At 48.8% G+C, this 16,252-nt stretch overlaps 1 protein-coding gene across 3 annotated transcripts in view; it reads right to left on the reverse strand.

Annotated features, from left to right (window-relative positions):
* The window catches only part of GMPR (guanosine monophosphate reductase), a 52,123-nt gene that overhangs the window by 17,186 nt on the left and 18,685 nt on the right, over positions 1 to 16,252 (reverse strand). For all 3 annotated transcript variants that reach the window (XM_042937850.1, XM_042937848.1, XM_042937849.1), the window contains exons 5-6: positions 10,569 to 10,650; positions 6,934 to 7,040 (exon numbers count right to left, since the gene is read on the reverse strand). In XM_042937850.1, the coding sequence (XP_042793784.1) occupies positions 6,934 to 7,040; positions 10,569 to 10,650 (189 nt within the window). The remainder of the gene's footprint in view (positions 1 to 6,933; positions 7,041 to 10,568; positions 10,651 to 16,252) is intronic.

The raw sequence follows: 16,252 nt of genomic DNA on the forward strand, positions 1-16,252 counted from the left end.
GCATTTCCTCTCTTTCTCTCTCCCTCTCTAAAATAAATAAACATTAAAAAAAAATTCTTTAGAAAAAAAGAGGGCTCCATGACGTGTCACGGAGGGGAAATCACACTTACGGCATCTTCTGTTCGGCCCGTTTGTAAAGAGACAACGCAGCCCAAACAAGCCAGACTGTGCATTTAACCCAGTGCAATCCAACGTCACATAATGCTTTAGGGCAAAGGAGCCTGCTCCCTGCTATCATTTCCAGGTAACTTGCAAAAGTTGTTCAAAGCACCCTTTCATGTACCCGGGAGGCAGGGCAGCCGGGGCAAATCTCCACAATCTAAAACACGCATTCGCTTTCACTTATAAACGTTCACAGCTGCTGGGAGGTTATCAGAAACAAGGTGCCAATGTTCGAAGAGCCTCTTGTCTTTGTTGGTTCCAGAGTGTTCCCATTACATTTTAGTAGAAAAAGCATCACAGGACACGAGTGGTAGGAACTTGATCTGTGAAGCGTCAGCCTACCTTTTCTTCTTAAAAATACCTGCTCTTCTCCCTGGGGGCGCCTGGGTGGCTCGGTCGGGTGAGGGTCCGACTTCGGCTCAGGTCACGATCTCGCGGTTTGTGAGTTCGAGCCCCGCGTCGGGCTCTGTGCTGACAGCTCAGAGCCTGGAGCCTGCTTTGGATTGTGTCTCCCTCTCTCTCTGCCCCTCCCCCACTTGCGCTTTCTGTCTCTCAAAAACAAATTAACATTAAAAAAATTAAAATAAAAAAACCCCCTGCTCTTCTCTCAAGTGGAGGCTGGTGAAGCAAGTAAGGAAGATACAGAGGGAATGCAAATCAAGCACCTACCATGGGCCAGGGGGGTGCTACAAACTTCATTTTTCTATTCAAACAGCACAAGAACGTAAAGTTGATATTTTGTGGGTGGAGGGAAGCATGAGGGGGGCTCAGGAAGGTTGGGTGACTTGCCCCAGGTCACACGGCTATAACAACGGAAGAACAAGGTTAGAGCCCCGGGTGAGTACACTCTAAAAACGTCTAGAATCACCCTTATCAGAACAGGAGCAGTGGTGGTTATCTTTAGAGGACAGCACTTCTAATAATCTTCACGTTTATCTGTATTTTCTCACTTTTTCTAGGCTAAACCTGTTTGGGGGGGAGGGGGAATTTTTCAGGCGTCAAAAAAATTCAATTACCTGAAATTTCTTTGTTTAGGTCTTTGTCTTTTTTAATTTTTAAATGTTTATTTATTTATTTTGAAAGAGAGAGAGAGAGAGCGGGGAGAGGAGGGCAGAGAGAGAGAGAGGGAGACAGAATCCCAAGCAGGCTCCGCTCCATCAGTGCAGAGTCTGATGCGGGGCTCAAACTCACAAACCAGATCACGACCTGACCCAAAATCAAGAGTCGGATGCTTAACCGACTGAGCCACCCAGGTGCCCCACTCTGTTTAGGTCTTTCTAAAGAATGGTCTCACTGCTCCTAAAGTGCTATACTAAATCATTTAAATTACCGGAGATTTGCTGACCCATCTTTTCATCTCCGCAGAGGGTCCGTGGGCGAATGTGAGCACTAGTGACCGAGTACAGAGAAGGAGAGGGTTGGGGACTACTCCAAACCATCTGGATCCTTATCAGCCCTTCCTGATGCAGGGCCTCCTGAGTCTTGATAAGCATGCTCTCTCGGTCTTCATAAAATGTGCTCATTAAAACGCTGGAGCTTTTGGGGAGCCCCTGGCTGGCTCAGCTGGTTAAGCGTCCAACTCTTGATTTTGGCTCAGGTCATGATCTCGCGGTTTGTGCGTTCGAGCCCCACACCGGGCTCTCTGCTCAGCACAGAGCCTGCTTTAGATCCTCTGTCTCCCTCTCTCTCTGCTTTGCCACCCCGCTCACACTCATTCTCTCTCTCAAAAATAAACATTAAAAAAAAAAAGAAAAGAAAAAGAAAATGCTGGAGCTTGAGTTAGAAGAAACAACCGTGATCCCAGTCAACGTAATCCCAGGACTTCTTTCTAGGTCCTGTGAAGCACCAGTCCAGGTTTGCTGGGTTATCGGGGGGAAAGCGAACTCAGTGGTTGTTCGAAGCTCCCCTTCTAACCTTAGTGCACCGGGGACTGTCCTCTCCCCACCGGAAGGCATGCGTGGGGGCTGTGTGGGGAAGGACTAGCTGGAAGAACAGAGGAAGGTGATGTCTCCCCGCGCACTGGGATGGAAAACCGACGGGGTCCCGTCCCCACCCTGCATCTTCTGTGACTTCAGCAAGTCTTTCTTTTCCACTCTCCTTGAGCCTCCTTCATTTTCCAAGCTGAGTGGGGCAGGGGGCGGGGGATAGTCAAGGGAAGACTGGATGGAGTACTGGAGATAACAGACCTCTGTGTGAGTGCTGGCTCTGCCATTGCCGGCAGTGATGCTGAACAAGTCACTTAAGATCCCGAGGCTTTAGTTTCTCCCCTGGTTCTAATGGCTCACTTTATGAATCAGCTAGACTGGGCCACGGAGTGCCTAGAAAAGTCTGGGTGTTTCTGGAAGAGTTGTTTTGTGTGTGTGTGTTTATTTTTGAAAGAGAGAGCATCCAAGAGTGTGTGGGGTGGGGGTGGGCGAGAGAGGGGGACAGAGGATTGGAAGCAGGCTCTGTGCTGACAGCAGACAGCCCAATGTGGGGCTCGAACTCACGAACTGTGAAATCATGACCTGAGCCAAAGACAGACACTTAACTGATGGAACCACCCAGGGGCCCCAGGAGGGTTGTTTTTTTTTTTTTTTAAATGAGATTAACATTTCAGTTGGTAGATGGAGAAAAGGAAATGGGTGGGCCCCATCTCATCAGTTGAAGATTTGAATGGAACAAAAGGGCTGACCCTCCTCAAGTGGATTTTTCCTGAGTGACTGCCTCTGAACTGGGACAGGGGCTTTTTCCTACCTTTTAACTCCCAACTGAAATGAAACCGTCAGCTCTTCCTGGTTCTCAGGCCTTCAGACTCCCACTCAGACTATCATTAGACCATCAGCTTTCCAGATGCCTGGCTTAGCAACTCACCCTGTAGATCTTGGGGCTTCTCACTCCCCCATAATCACATGAACCAGTTCCTTATAATGAATACTCCCTCCCCCTCCTCTCTTGCCACACACACACACACACACACACACACACACGCACACCCTATTGGTTCTGGTTCTCTAGAGAACTCCAATACACCTGTCAAGTGACAATAACAGCTAGTTCTCCAGGCTGTTCCAAAGATTAGAAATTATAAGTGATTTGTGCCAGGAAGGTAATAGATGCTCAGTAAATAATAGCCATTCTTTCCTCTAGGTCTGTTTCCACCATTAAAATCCTCTTTTGTGTGATGTCCCTAGCTGACGGTGGCAAGACAAAACCCAGTCACACTTTAATCTTCACCTGCGCAGGGGGTGTCCTGAATTTATGCTCTCTGCCTCTTAGAACCCCATGTGGGCCATAATAAATAGAAACCTAATTCAAGTCCAGCCTCTTGAGTGTAAGCGCCTGCTAAGAGCCCCATGCTGTGGCTTCCTTTTCTGAATTTCAGCAGCATGGATGTGCAAATTCAGCAACTAAAGTGTAAAATGAGACAGCTGGAAGGAAACCGGACAGAGTAGCAAATCCAAAATATCTGATGGGTTTCCAGGGGGTTTAGGGATGGCTGGCAAGCAAGAGAAGCCTACTTGTGAAACCCTATCAAAGGGACAGTGGAAGGAATGGCTGCTGAACCCCAAGACACTCAGCTAGCCAGGAGGAATGAGCTCAGGTCAAGGGTACCGATCCCACGTGAGTCTGTGAACTTCACCTGGTTTTCTGGCCACAAACGGAACTTCTGACCCCATCTGAGAAATTTCCCACCGTTACTGAGAGCCTCGAAGCACCGGGACCACAAGCCTGGGCTGTCACTATCACTAACTGACAAAAGTCAGAGAAGCCGTTCCCTGGGGACCGGCCGATAAAACCTGACCCAAGGCAGGGTAGCTGAGCCTCCACGACAGAAACCAGTGGTTCTCCAAGTTGAGAGCACATCACAGTTTCCTGGAGGGCTTCTTAAAACAGACACCTGGGCCTCCCTTCAGAGCTGCCGATGCTGTAGGTCTGAGCCAGGTCCGAGAATTTCTAACAGGTTCTCAGTTGATACTGATGCTGCTTGTCTGGGCACTACACTGAGAAAATCGCTAAGGTGAACGGTCAATGAGGTGGTGCTGTATAAAGAGATCCCAAGTTGATTTCCAGTGGCTGGTGTGCAAACAGAGCAAAAATGAGCCATCAACTAAGCAGGTGTGAAGTTTCCAGAAGGACACAAGTATGGGGAACTCAGAACACGTTCATAGCAGAACCATTCATTGGACATTCACTGACCTTGGAAATGGTGGCCATTCAAGAAATATATATGATACGGGGTCCATAAAAGTTTATTGATTTCTGAGAGAGAGAGAGAGAGAGAGAGAGTCAGAGTACGAGTGGGGGAGGGCAAAGAGAGAGGGAGACACAGAACCCGAAGCAGGCTCCGGGCTCTGAGCTGTCAGCACAGAGCCTGATGTGGGGCTCGAACTCATGACCCGTGAGATCATGACCTGAGCTGAAGCTGGATGCTCAACTAACTGGACCACACAGGTGCCCCCGGGGTCCGTATTTTGATGAAGACTCTTAATGGTGAAAATTATCATGTAATAGAGATTCATGACTAAATTTCACATGGTGCTTTTGTGGCCAACTTCTGAAGAGTCGAATTTGCTAAGATGGGGTCCAGAGATATCTTTTTAAGAAAGCTTCTGTGGTGACTCTCACGTAGCCAGCCCAAAACAAGGCCAAAGTGGGGACCTAAGGACCACTGTCCTACGTCATACTGGAGACTGACGCAGTTTGAGGATCTCAGGGAGCTGGATCACCGCATTCAGCAAAGGGCTTTACGTCACAGTGAACGGGTGTTCATCTGGGCCCCGGGACAAGCGCTCAGGGAAGGGGTAATGAATGGAGGTCCTTACAACTGTCAGCAACCAATAAACCTTCTGTCATTTATTCCACATAGTAGATGTTCCATAAAAACTTGCTGATTGGATGGACGGATGGATGAAAAACTCGCACGAAGAATTAGGAGGAGGACAGGAAGTCTGCACTGGATTGCAAGGTAATGACAGGACCCCAGCTCCGGGGAAGCAACAGCGACAGCAACCCAACTGCCACGGTGAGGCTCGACACGAGGGAGTATGCACGTAGGGGTTTTTAAAGAGTATTGTTATGTCCCCAAAGCAAGTCCAGAAATCAAACATCAACATGCCGAAGTGCTGAGCTGAAACCAACACGACATCATTCTGCAGGGATATGTAATTTGTTTGATGCATTTGTGTGTTGTTTTTAAATCACCTATCAATTATTTAACGTGGGAGCCCAGCTTAGCAACCGAACGGTGAAAAGAGTCAACAGTGTTACAGGACCACTAAAATCATGCCACTAATTCAGAATTTGTAAAGAAAATTATACATATGTAATTTTTATAAACGGAAATGCAAAATAAACATGTTACGTATATAAAACATGCACATAAGTGGAATATGTACCTAGCTGTATATAATGTAATGAATGTATACTAAGGGAACATGTATTTTTATATTTACATTATATATTCTTGATTATATATTTAATTATATAGTAATTATACATTATGTATATTTTTATGTAAGTACGTAATATATTTTATACGTTTATATTTATTTTATACACACGTACAAATTTATACGTGTGTGTATATACACGTATTTATAAAAACATCCACATAAGTGGAAGCTGTGATTGTCTTTCAGACTATATCCCACATGTTGTCCTGTTCCGAGCATCTTTTTTTTTTAATTTTTTTTAATGTTTATTTATTTTTGAGGGACAGAGTGGGGAAGGGGCAGAGGGAAAGGGAGACAGAATCTGGAGCAGCCTCCAGGCTCTGAGCAAGTGTCAGCACAGAGCCCGACGCGGGGCTCGAACTCACAAACTGCGAGATCATGACCTGAGCCCATGTCGGACGCTTAACCGACTGAGCCACCCAGGCGCCCCTCGAGCATCTTATCTGGAAGGGAAGAGCAGGGGACCGTCTCTGTGACTGTCTGCATGGCAGTCACCACAGCTGTAAAGGTAGTGTAGCACCACGGCTGAGGTGAGGACAGATTTTAACTCGGCATTCATTCACTCACTCCATCCTTGATGTTTAGAGGCTGAGCACCACGCCGCAGTCCTTCCGGGAGCTTCCTGGAAGAGCTGCTAGATCACGCTCCCTGCCGCCCCTCACCCCTTCCCGTCTTTTCTGAGCCCACGGAAATGTAACTTCTGCCCCCACCAAGCCACTGCATCGGCCCTCACTCCGGTGACCTGTCACTGGCAGCATTTCACAGCACTGCAGGTGGGACTAACATGAAGTCGTCCTGGAGGAGGGTGCGTCCCTAATCCAACACGACTGGAGTCCTCCCACAAAGGGGAAACGTGGACACACGCACGCACACGGGGCACACGCCACAGGAACACGAGGCTGTGGTGCCACCAGCCGAGAAACCAAGAAGCTCCAGAGGCCGGGAACAGAGGCTCCCCCACGGCCCTCGTGACCCCGCGGATACCTCGATCTCAGACCTCTGGCCTCCCCAACGGGGAGACGGGGAGTTTGTCTCTCGTTTGATCCACCCAGGTTGGGGTGCTTTGTGGCCAACTAATTTGCGGCCCCCTCGTTCTCTCAAAGCTCCCCGCGTAGCCCCCATCCTGCTGCCTACGGCCTTGAGTTGTTAGTGACTAATGTGCCTGGGGAGCAGGGCCTGGGTCTCCGCCAGATGTCACCGCTGTGACCAAGGTGCCCGGCTCACTGCCAAGCCCACGGGATGCCAAGTGGGTGAAGGGCCAAGGAGCAGGGGCCTCCCCGAAGCCCCGAGGTGTTCCCACGTCCACCCCCCCCCCCCCACCCCGCCGGGCACTTACGGAGATGATGTGCCCCTTCAGGCCGTGGGCGGAGTCTGCACACTCGATCACGGCACTCAGTTGGGGGTAGCCCACCCCGGTCTTGGTGCGGGTGGTACACACAGAGCCTGGATGGTGGGAGAAGCGGGGCCCAAAGAGAGACGGTTAAGAACGAGCCTCCAACACCGGCAGTGCCGGCGGGGAGGGGGTGGGGGTGAACTTTCTTTCTGTGGAGGCGGGGCGGGTGGTTAGAACCACACCATCTGGCCTCGTCCCTTCCGGTCCTCACCGCCGTCAACTGCGGCTGCCCGGGACGCCCTCTCCCCACACCCTGTCGCTGTCACTCACCTGTGCCATCAGCCCCCACCGCATGGCCACACAGACCGTCCCTGTGTACGCTCCGTCCCTTCCCATGTCCCTCACTTCCCCTCACAGCCACAGTATACTTCCAGGGACCCCTCGGTCTCCTCCCATGGCCTCTCTACCTGCACTGTTGGTCAATCTCTAACTTCTCCGAGCCTCACAGCCTCGCCTACGAAATCGGCAGCCTGAGGTTGCAATGGGGATGCCATGGGGCCCGCGGGGCTAGCAGGCAGCCCTGGAGAAGAGGGAGCCGCACCCACCCCATTCCTGCACCCTCTCCCACCCAGGTCTGTCGACCGGCCCCGGCCTCTTGGGCTCCGTGATGGCCCGCCCTGTACAGAGCCCCCGTCCAGCCTGGGCTGTGGGGTCCGCTTCCGTGTCGGGAAGCCTCCTGAAGCCCTCTGCCCCCTTTGACCTCTGCCCTCTGCCTTTCTCACGGTCAACCCCAGTCCTGACTGACCGGTCAGCCGGGTATTATCCAGCTATGTCCAGGCCGAGTCATGCCAAGAGCACCACCATCTCAAGCACACGTACCCCTGCTCAAGTCCCGTCCCTCCCTCCCAACAACTTAGCACCCCCTACACCCCAAGATCACCCGGACTGAACTCCCGAATGTCCACCTGCCGCCCTCCCCTGCCACCTCTCCGTCCCTCCTGCTCCCCACACGCCGGCCACGCCGGCCTTCCAGCCTCTCCGGCAGAACGAGTTTCTCCCCACCTCGGGGATCCTCTGTACTCGATGTTCTCTCTGTCCAGCACTCCCTGTGAACCAAGCCCCCGGTCCTGCCAGCCCTTCTCATCTTTCAGGCTTCATCTTAAATGTCACCACCTCAGGGGAGTTGTTGTTCTGACAGGGCACTCGCTTCACAAGAAGCATTTACATAATTATTTGTGTAAGAATGCAGGGGATCTGTTTTCTCTGCTGGACGGTAAGCTCCATGGATATTCATTGTTGCAGATCCAGCGCTGAGAACAGAGCCTTGTACATAGCAAGGGGGCTATAAATAGTCGCCGAAAGAATGCGTGAACTTCAGATAGATGAGTCACCCGCATGCTTCACAGCTCAGTGGACGGGGCTTGAACTCCACTGCCGTCACGCTTGGGGACAAGGTGCCTAGAACGCCTTCCTCCTGTCTTGACTCTCCACCACCACCAGTGCCTTCATGCACGCCCCCCCCCCCCCCAAATCTCTCCCGGCATCCTCAAGCACAGGATCAGACAGAGAACTGTGTTTATACTTCCAGGACTGGATTCAGCAAGAAAACCAGAGGCACGGGGGGTCCCCCTTTCCTCCTGCACCCATCCAGCCGCAGGGCAGAATACATCCCTTGACGTCTATCCTTACAACAGGTGTTGCCGCAATCCCGAAGCCAGTGAGCTCTTCTCCCCACCAGGCACACGCTGCCCCAGCTACCAGCCCTGCATTGTGCAAGGCAGAATTCATTTCATAATTTCTGCTTCATAACTGGCTTCTCGCCTTCTCTCCCGCTCCACTGCTAGATCCTTGCAGGAAGGCAGGGACGTGCTGCAGGGGCCCAGAGCTCCGCCCATGTGAGAGACCTACAGAGGGTAGGCCGATCACCTTTCTTGGAAATGGCCATCAAACAAGGGATGTGGGAATGGTCTTGATTAATGCTCAGGTCAAAAGGAGAAGCTGGATACATGTTTCTCCTCCCAGGTACAGGGCCAGGGTGCTCATTGTTAATGCTGTCATTCGCTTAGAGAAAACCCAGTGTTTTTACGCTAAAGAATTCATGAAATTGAACAATCATCTGCAACGAATTTAAAGAAGCCATTCTGGAAAAGCTCCCTACTCTGTTCAGAGAGTCCTTTCTGCTTTTATAGACAGCCCTGCCAGGGCTGGGAGGGCGGGGAGGGCGGCCCACACAGGGATAACGGAAAGACAATAAATCTTCTGGGGAAACAGCATGTATACACAGAGGATGTGCATGAAGGAAACAAGTGCAGCTGAACGCCCAAGATTACATCAAAAAAGGCTCTTTGAGAGCCGAGTGGACTTCTCACACACCTTCATATCCTGGACAGCACCTGCCCAGCACAATGGCGGCTACCACACATCCGGGAATACGTATTTCTGATTAAGCAGGTGACTGGTGAGTGCCCTGGGCTACTGGGAACCAATTCTATCATTAGCCCAGTCTATGACATCCTAAGTGGGGAGCTCCTTATAAGTAAGAACTGGGTCTTATCCTCTCTTTGACTTTTCAATGACCAACACTCAGTAAAGACCAAAGGTGCTTTCCTCTTGCTCAGAAGACGTTATTAATTGGCTTGTGTGGCACCATCAAATGTTGACCATTTTCCTGTACGTTAAACACTCAAGTACTTTGATGAGCCTACAAGACTCTTCATACACATCCTGTTCCCGCAAGGCTGTAACTGTGCCAAGTCACAACCCAACGATGTCTTCTGTGAGTTCCCACACTCTTCTCGCATTGCTTTATGGTTTGTTTCCTTTTTGGGTAGTGTTTGTTTGAATGGGTGATATTTTTAAAAAAATCTTTGCTATTTTTTATTCCCAGCTGAAAATGTATATCTTCTTTCCTTCTCTCCAATGTTAGTGTTTGTTTAGGAATGGATGTGCAAGGAAGAATATGAAAACATGAAAGTTCATGTTCATGCATAGCCAAAGGGGAAGGTGAGCACCAACTGGCCCCAAGAGAAAATGGCGCCACCCAATAGAAGGACAGAAAGGCTCTGCCTTGTTCCTCCACTCAAGATGCCAATGGGTGGTTCTAGGAGAAAATGCCTAAGAGAATATGGGAAAAATCCAAAATGCATTATGTATCAGGTGAGGAGCCGGGAGTAGTAACTGACCGGGCCATGGGTCAAGTTCAAATGTGGCCTCAGAGCTGCATGCCTACTATGTGCAATGTCTGGGGTCCCTCAGACCTTCATATAAACTGGAGGCGTTCATGTCCATTAACCGTCCCCACGATTCTTCGCCCCCTCACCTTCCTCCTCAAGGAATATAGGATCATTAACGAAATCTGCATCCTCTTCTTCCGCGTTAACGCTCTGAAACCAGGACCTCACGTTCAACCCACAACCCGGCTCCTTCGGGACGTTCCCCGGTGGCAGCCCAGTGACATTTCCTACAAGACCTTCTGGAAGCTCAACTTCCAAAAGTGGTGGGATACTTCCAGAAGCAATGTGCTTCGCCCTTGTGGCGGGGTCACCCACGGGCTCCCTTCTGGCCATCTCCAGTGTCCCCAAGCCCCCCATCCCAGTGCCCTGCACACAGCCTCTGCTGGCCTTCCCAGCAAGCCTTACCTGGTCCGACGCCCACTTTGATTATGTCTGCTCCAGAAAGAATAAGCTCTTCCACCATCTCCCCTGTCACCACGTTCCCGGCCTGAGACAGAAAAGCACACAGCCCGCAGTCACAAGCTACTCCTGGTGATACAAAGATGCGCGAATGAAGAACCCTGTACCTGGCCACACAGCTGCGCATGCCCCGAAGCCACAACGCCGCCTGGGGCCCCAAAGAGGGGGGGAGGGGAAACAATGGACTCAATTCCTGATTCTAGATGAAATCTCAAGTCGGCGGGAAGGGATGTTCCCCGGGTTCCCTTCTCTACTGACTAGGAACACAGACTCTCAACACGTCACACCACATTTGGGTTTGCTAACAGCAGGAGAAGGTATGCAAGCTGTCACGTTAGAACCACAAAAGACCCGAGATGATCCAGGTCAGAGCTTCTGAACGTGCCCAGGGTGGACAAAACAAAATCTCACGGAGAACCCAAATGCATAAAATAAGCAAGGAAAGGCTCTTTCAGATGGTCATAATATTTGCTGTTGGGAATAACATGTTTTGGAGACTATAAAAACCCCTCAAGGACCTTTAAGGAACTCTAGGGGCTCAGGCTTAGGAAACCCCGCGATCGTCTCACCGGCTCACGGATGGGAAAACGCCTGGGGGTCCGCCCCAAGGCCGGTGCTTCCCACCCGGATATGAAAGGGCAGATGAGACTTTAGTGACCACAGGCCTGGAGCATGCTCCGAATTCACATGAGGCCGCGGCCCCCAGAATAAACATGCACACCAGGACGCGGCGGAAGCTAAAAACCAGAAAGATGCATCTGGTTTGGACATTGTACAAGTTCTTTCACCGCAGGAGCCTGGGAGCACGAAAATAGCCCTTTTCATTACGACTCACTGCCCTGCGGATTCTTCAGCTGGTACACAGGATACTTGGCAAAATGCCTGACTGAATTTTCACAACTGTACAAAGTCTTATTTTGGGAAATGCATCCCCACTCATGTTACTCTTTTTTTTTTTTTTTTTTGCTTTGAAGCCCCGTGTCTTTTCAGTGAATTCATTCCCGGCAGTGGGGAGGGGGGGCGGGGAGCAGGTTTTCTTTTTTTAACCTAGACAGAGTGACTTTTAACTCTGTATAAAATATCTTGGAAAGGTTAATGAGGAAGGCTCAAAGCTGCTCTAATCCAACAACATCTGACAATGGAAAACGCTGGATGCTCCAGAAACAGGACCAGAGCATTGAGAATACCAGGTACAATAAGGGGGGGGAGGGGGGGGCATTGCACGTCACTGAGGGACAGAACCAGGTTCCCACAGACAACTGGGGAAAGGGATCTTCTGGAAACAAGATATAGATTAATGTTCACGCTTGTCCCCAAAACCAGCTTCCGACGGATTTAAGAGTTAAATTATAAGTGGAATCCTCCCAGATTTAGAATGCCTTGAATACCTGTAACAAGCATAAAAGTGAAAGATACATGTGTACCTACAGACACACACATTGCATACAATCGACAAAACTAAGAGGCAAATAACATAGCAGAGAAAAATAATACCTGTATGCATGACAAAGGGTGAACTAACATTATAAAAGCTCTCCCAAATCTTCAAAAAAAAAAAAAAAATGCTAACAGCTCACAGAACTGCCAAAGGACATTATTTATAAAATAAATAAATAAATAAATAAATAAATAAATACATTAAAGTGGCCAATAAACACAGGGAAAGTGCTCACTCTCACGAAGAATCCAATTTAGATTCAGATGCCAGCGAGGTACTACCTTTCACTTAAAATATCAACGACTAAAAAAATAAAAAATAAAAAAAAAATATCAACAACTATAAACATTAAATACTAAGGAGGAAACAGACACCATCTATCTTTCTCTGCTTGTGCAATGTCTACTTTAGTACAAGTTTTCCCGGAAAGCAATTGTCCATATAGAACAAATGCAAAACTACATACATCCTCTGATCTGATAAGCGTACTCCCAAAATTCTCTCCCAAGGGAATAATCATAGCTGACGTCAAAGATTTAACGACAAGGATGCATATTATTTATTTTTAACCGCACAAAGCTGCAAATCTACTACCCAAAATGGGAATAGTTCAACAACCTGGTGTTTTCCCACCTACGTGATGTTTTTAAGGTTGGTTAGATGGCATTGGAAAATGCTTAACCGATTTCAGTACAATGTTAGGGGGAAGAAAAGGAAATAGTAAGATCTCAATTTTGTTAAAATCAACAGGGGCCCCTGGGTGGCTCAGTCAGTTAAGCGTCCGACTCTTGGTTTTGGCTCAGGTCATGATCTCATGGTTTGTGGGTTCAAGCCCCACATTGGGCTCTGCGCAAACAGCATGGAGCCTCCTTGGGATTCTCTCTCTCTTTCTCTCTCTCTCTCTGACCCTCTTCTGCTCACGCTCACCCTCTCAAAATAAATAAATAACCATAAAAAACATACTGAAAAAAAAATAAACTTAAAAAAAAAGAAGGAGGACAGGTGAGTTTCCACTTGCAGGTGCCAAAAGCTGGCCCATCAAATTGGAAACCAAGAAAGGCAAAACTAAGGGGAAAAGGAGAAAGGCAAAATCAGAAATGAAAATGACAACAAGGCACACTCTAGCCCAGGAATGGCCGCAGTCCCCGCCCAGGAAGCTGTGCACGGGGGTGACTCAGGGGTGATGCGGGGATGATGCAGGGGTGTGGCGCGGGCCAGGGTGATTAGCGAGGGTCCATCCCACCGCCTACGTGCCACAGATAGCGTGACTGGACATGGCTGCATCCACAGCACATGTTCATCTCCTGGCACTCGAGACAAAGCACAGGTTCCGGACCTTCCCGGGGGGGTGGGTGGGGGAGGGGGCACCAAACCAGGCAGGCCATTGCCGCAAGGCACCTCTCTCCTAGGGGAGGCTGAGCACGTCCAGGACCCCACCCCTGCTCTGCCAGCAACCACCGCCCCTCCGGGTCAAGGAGAAGCATGGGGGCCCAGAGAAAAGCCTGCAAAAAGCAACAAGATTAGAGAGGTCCTCGGGCAAAAACCCAAACCAAGACTGTTTTGCCCTAATGTTTCCAGCTTCCCTGCAGACCCAGAGATCTAAGGCAGCATGAGTTCAGAAAGACCTGGGGTAGACTAGGGCCCCACACTTACCGAGTAACCAAGTAGTAACTCTGAGTTTCCCTTTATCCTGCTATGAAGCGGGACTAACCACACCCACTTGGTGCTGTCACGATAAGGTTTACAAAGAAAGTTCTATTCAATTCCTAGACAGAGCCCAGCTCTCAGTTGGTGCTCAGTAAAATGTTGGTCCCTCCACTTAAGAATGGTTTCTTAAAATAAATAAATAAATAAATAAATAAATAAATAAATAAACAAACAAATAAAATAAAATAAAATAAAATAAATTAAAATAAAATACATTAAAATAAAATAAAATAAAATAAATTAAAATAAAATAAAATAAAATACATTAAAATAAAATAAAATAAATTAAAATAAAATAAATTAAAATAAAATACATTAAAATAAAATAAAATAAAATAAATTAAAATAAAATAAAATACATTAAAATAAAATAAATTAAAATAAAATAAATTAAAATAAATTAAATTAAAATAAAATAAATTAAAATAAATTAAAATAAAATAAATTAAAATAAAATAAAATAAAATAAATTAAAATAAAATTGGGGCGCCTGGGTGGCTCAGTCGGTTGAGCCTCCGACTTCAACTCAGGTCATGATCTCGCGGTGCGTGAGTTCGAGCCCCACTTCGCGCTCTGGGCTGACGGCTCAGAGCCTGGAGCCTGCTTCCCATTCTGTGTCTCCCTCTCTCTCTGCCCCTCCCCCGTTCATGCTCTGTCTCTGTCTCAAAAATAAATAAACATTAAAAAGAAATTTAAAAAAAAATAAAATAAAATAAAATAAATAAAATAAAATAAAATAAAATAAGAATGGTTTCTGTTTTGGGGTGCCTGGATGGCTCAGTCGGTTGAGTGTCCGACTCTTGACTTGCGCTCAGGTCATGATCTCAACAGTCATGAAATCGAGCTCTGTGTCAGGCTCTGCACTGACGGCCCAAAGCCTGTTTGGGACTCTCTCTTTCTCCCCCTCCCCTATGCGCGATCTCTCTCTCTCTCTCTCTCTCTCTCTCAAAAATAAATAACATTAAAAAAAAAAAAGAACGGTTTCTGTATATTGTTACTTTTTAAGACTTCAATGTGGTCAAATGTACATAACCTAAAATACTGTTTTTAGCTATTTTTAATTTTAGCTATTTTTAAGCAGACAATTCAGTGGCACTGAATACATTCACACTGCTGTGCAGACATTACCACCATCTGTTCCTACAACTTTTCATCATCCCAAACTGAAGGTGTGTACCTACTAGAAAATAACTTCTCGGGGCGCCTGGGTGGCTCCATCGATTAAGCGTCCGACTTCGGCTCAGGTCACGATCTCACGGTTCGTGAGTTCGAGCCCCGAGTCGGGCTCTGTGCTGACAGCTCGGAGCCTGGAACCTGCTTCCGGTTCTGGGTCTCCCTCTCTCTCTGCCCCTCCCCACTCTCGTGCTCGCTCTCTCAAAAATAAACGTTAAAAAAATTTTTGAAATAAATAAGACAATAACTTCTCTACCCAGTTTTGACTGGCTCTTCTGAGGCCCTCTGCCAAGAAAAGTCCTGTCTCTAGGAGGAGATAAGGCAGGGGCCTGCAAAGAGCCGTAGGCCAGGTTTGGCCCATGGGGCCACGGCCTGCCAACTTCCCATAGAAGGTGATGGAATGCTGATGCCAGTACCTTCTCCCGAGCACTCGCACGTGTCTCTACACCTACCCGTGGAAGCAGGAATAGGAGACGCTACCAAGGCAATAACCATCTTTCACGGCACATTAAGCCGAGTTTGCTATGGGGCTCTCAGGCATCACCTGGATCCGAGGCCCTGCGTGGGCTTCCGCCACAGTTCCGGAAAGACGGCGAAAACAGGACATCCAGGCAACTCGGCCTGAGAGGTTATGGTCCGTCAGCCATGACCACTTCTCGTACTTCAACGAGTAAGGCTGCCCACGGCTGACAACCCGCAGGGAATTCTAAAGAGCGTCCGCCTCTTCGGGAAGAGGGACAGCTCAGGAGGTGACCGTGAGTGCCACCGCAAGAATGCAGACAGGTAACTGGGCCGCTGGCCATGCACAGAAACGAGGAGGCCATGCCCACGGCTACCTGGGCACCGGTCAACGGTGGCTAACGTGGCATTGTCTCGGGGCGTGCAGCTAGGTCTCCAGTCTACTCTGAACGGGTCAGGTGTCACAGACCTACCTCCTCCGGACAAAGTCAGAAAGAGGCACCAGCACAAAAGCATTTTTCAGCGGGCTTGGTTTCCGGCGGGCAGTGTGGTACAACCGGAAGATCTCAGGTCCCGGAGGCAGGCCGCTTGGCTCTGGACCCCGGGCTCACCTCGCGCTGGCTGTGAGATCCTCAGAAAGTTCCCTAAGCTCTCTGAAATGGAGTTTCACGTCAGTAAGAGCAGGTGCTCGTAACCATGCTCCAAGATTTGACAGGATTCCAAGAGCAGGGTCTCATCCACACTCAGTGCCTTTTTCTACAGCACGGGGTAGGCATCATTCTCTTTCCTCTCTGGAAGCCACCAGGCAAATAAATGGCTCTAGGACTTACCACACCATTCTAACAGCCAGCAC

The sequence above is a fragment of the Panthera leo genome, chromosome B2 (assembly GCF_018350215.1).
Source record: "Panthera leo isolate Ple1 chromosome B2, P.leo_Ple1_pat1.1, whole genome shotgun sequence".
Lineage (NCBI taxonomy): Eukaryota > Metazoa > Chordata > Mammalia > Carnivora > Felidae > Panthera > Panthera leo.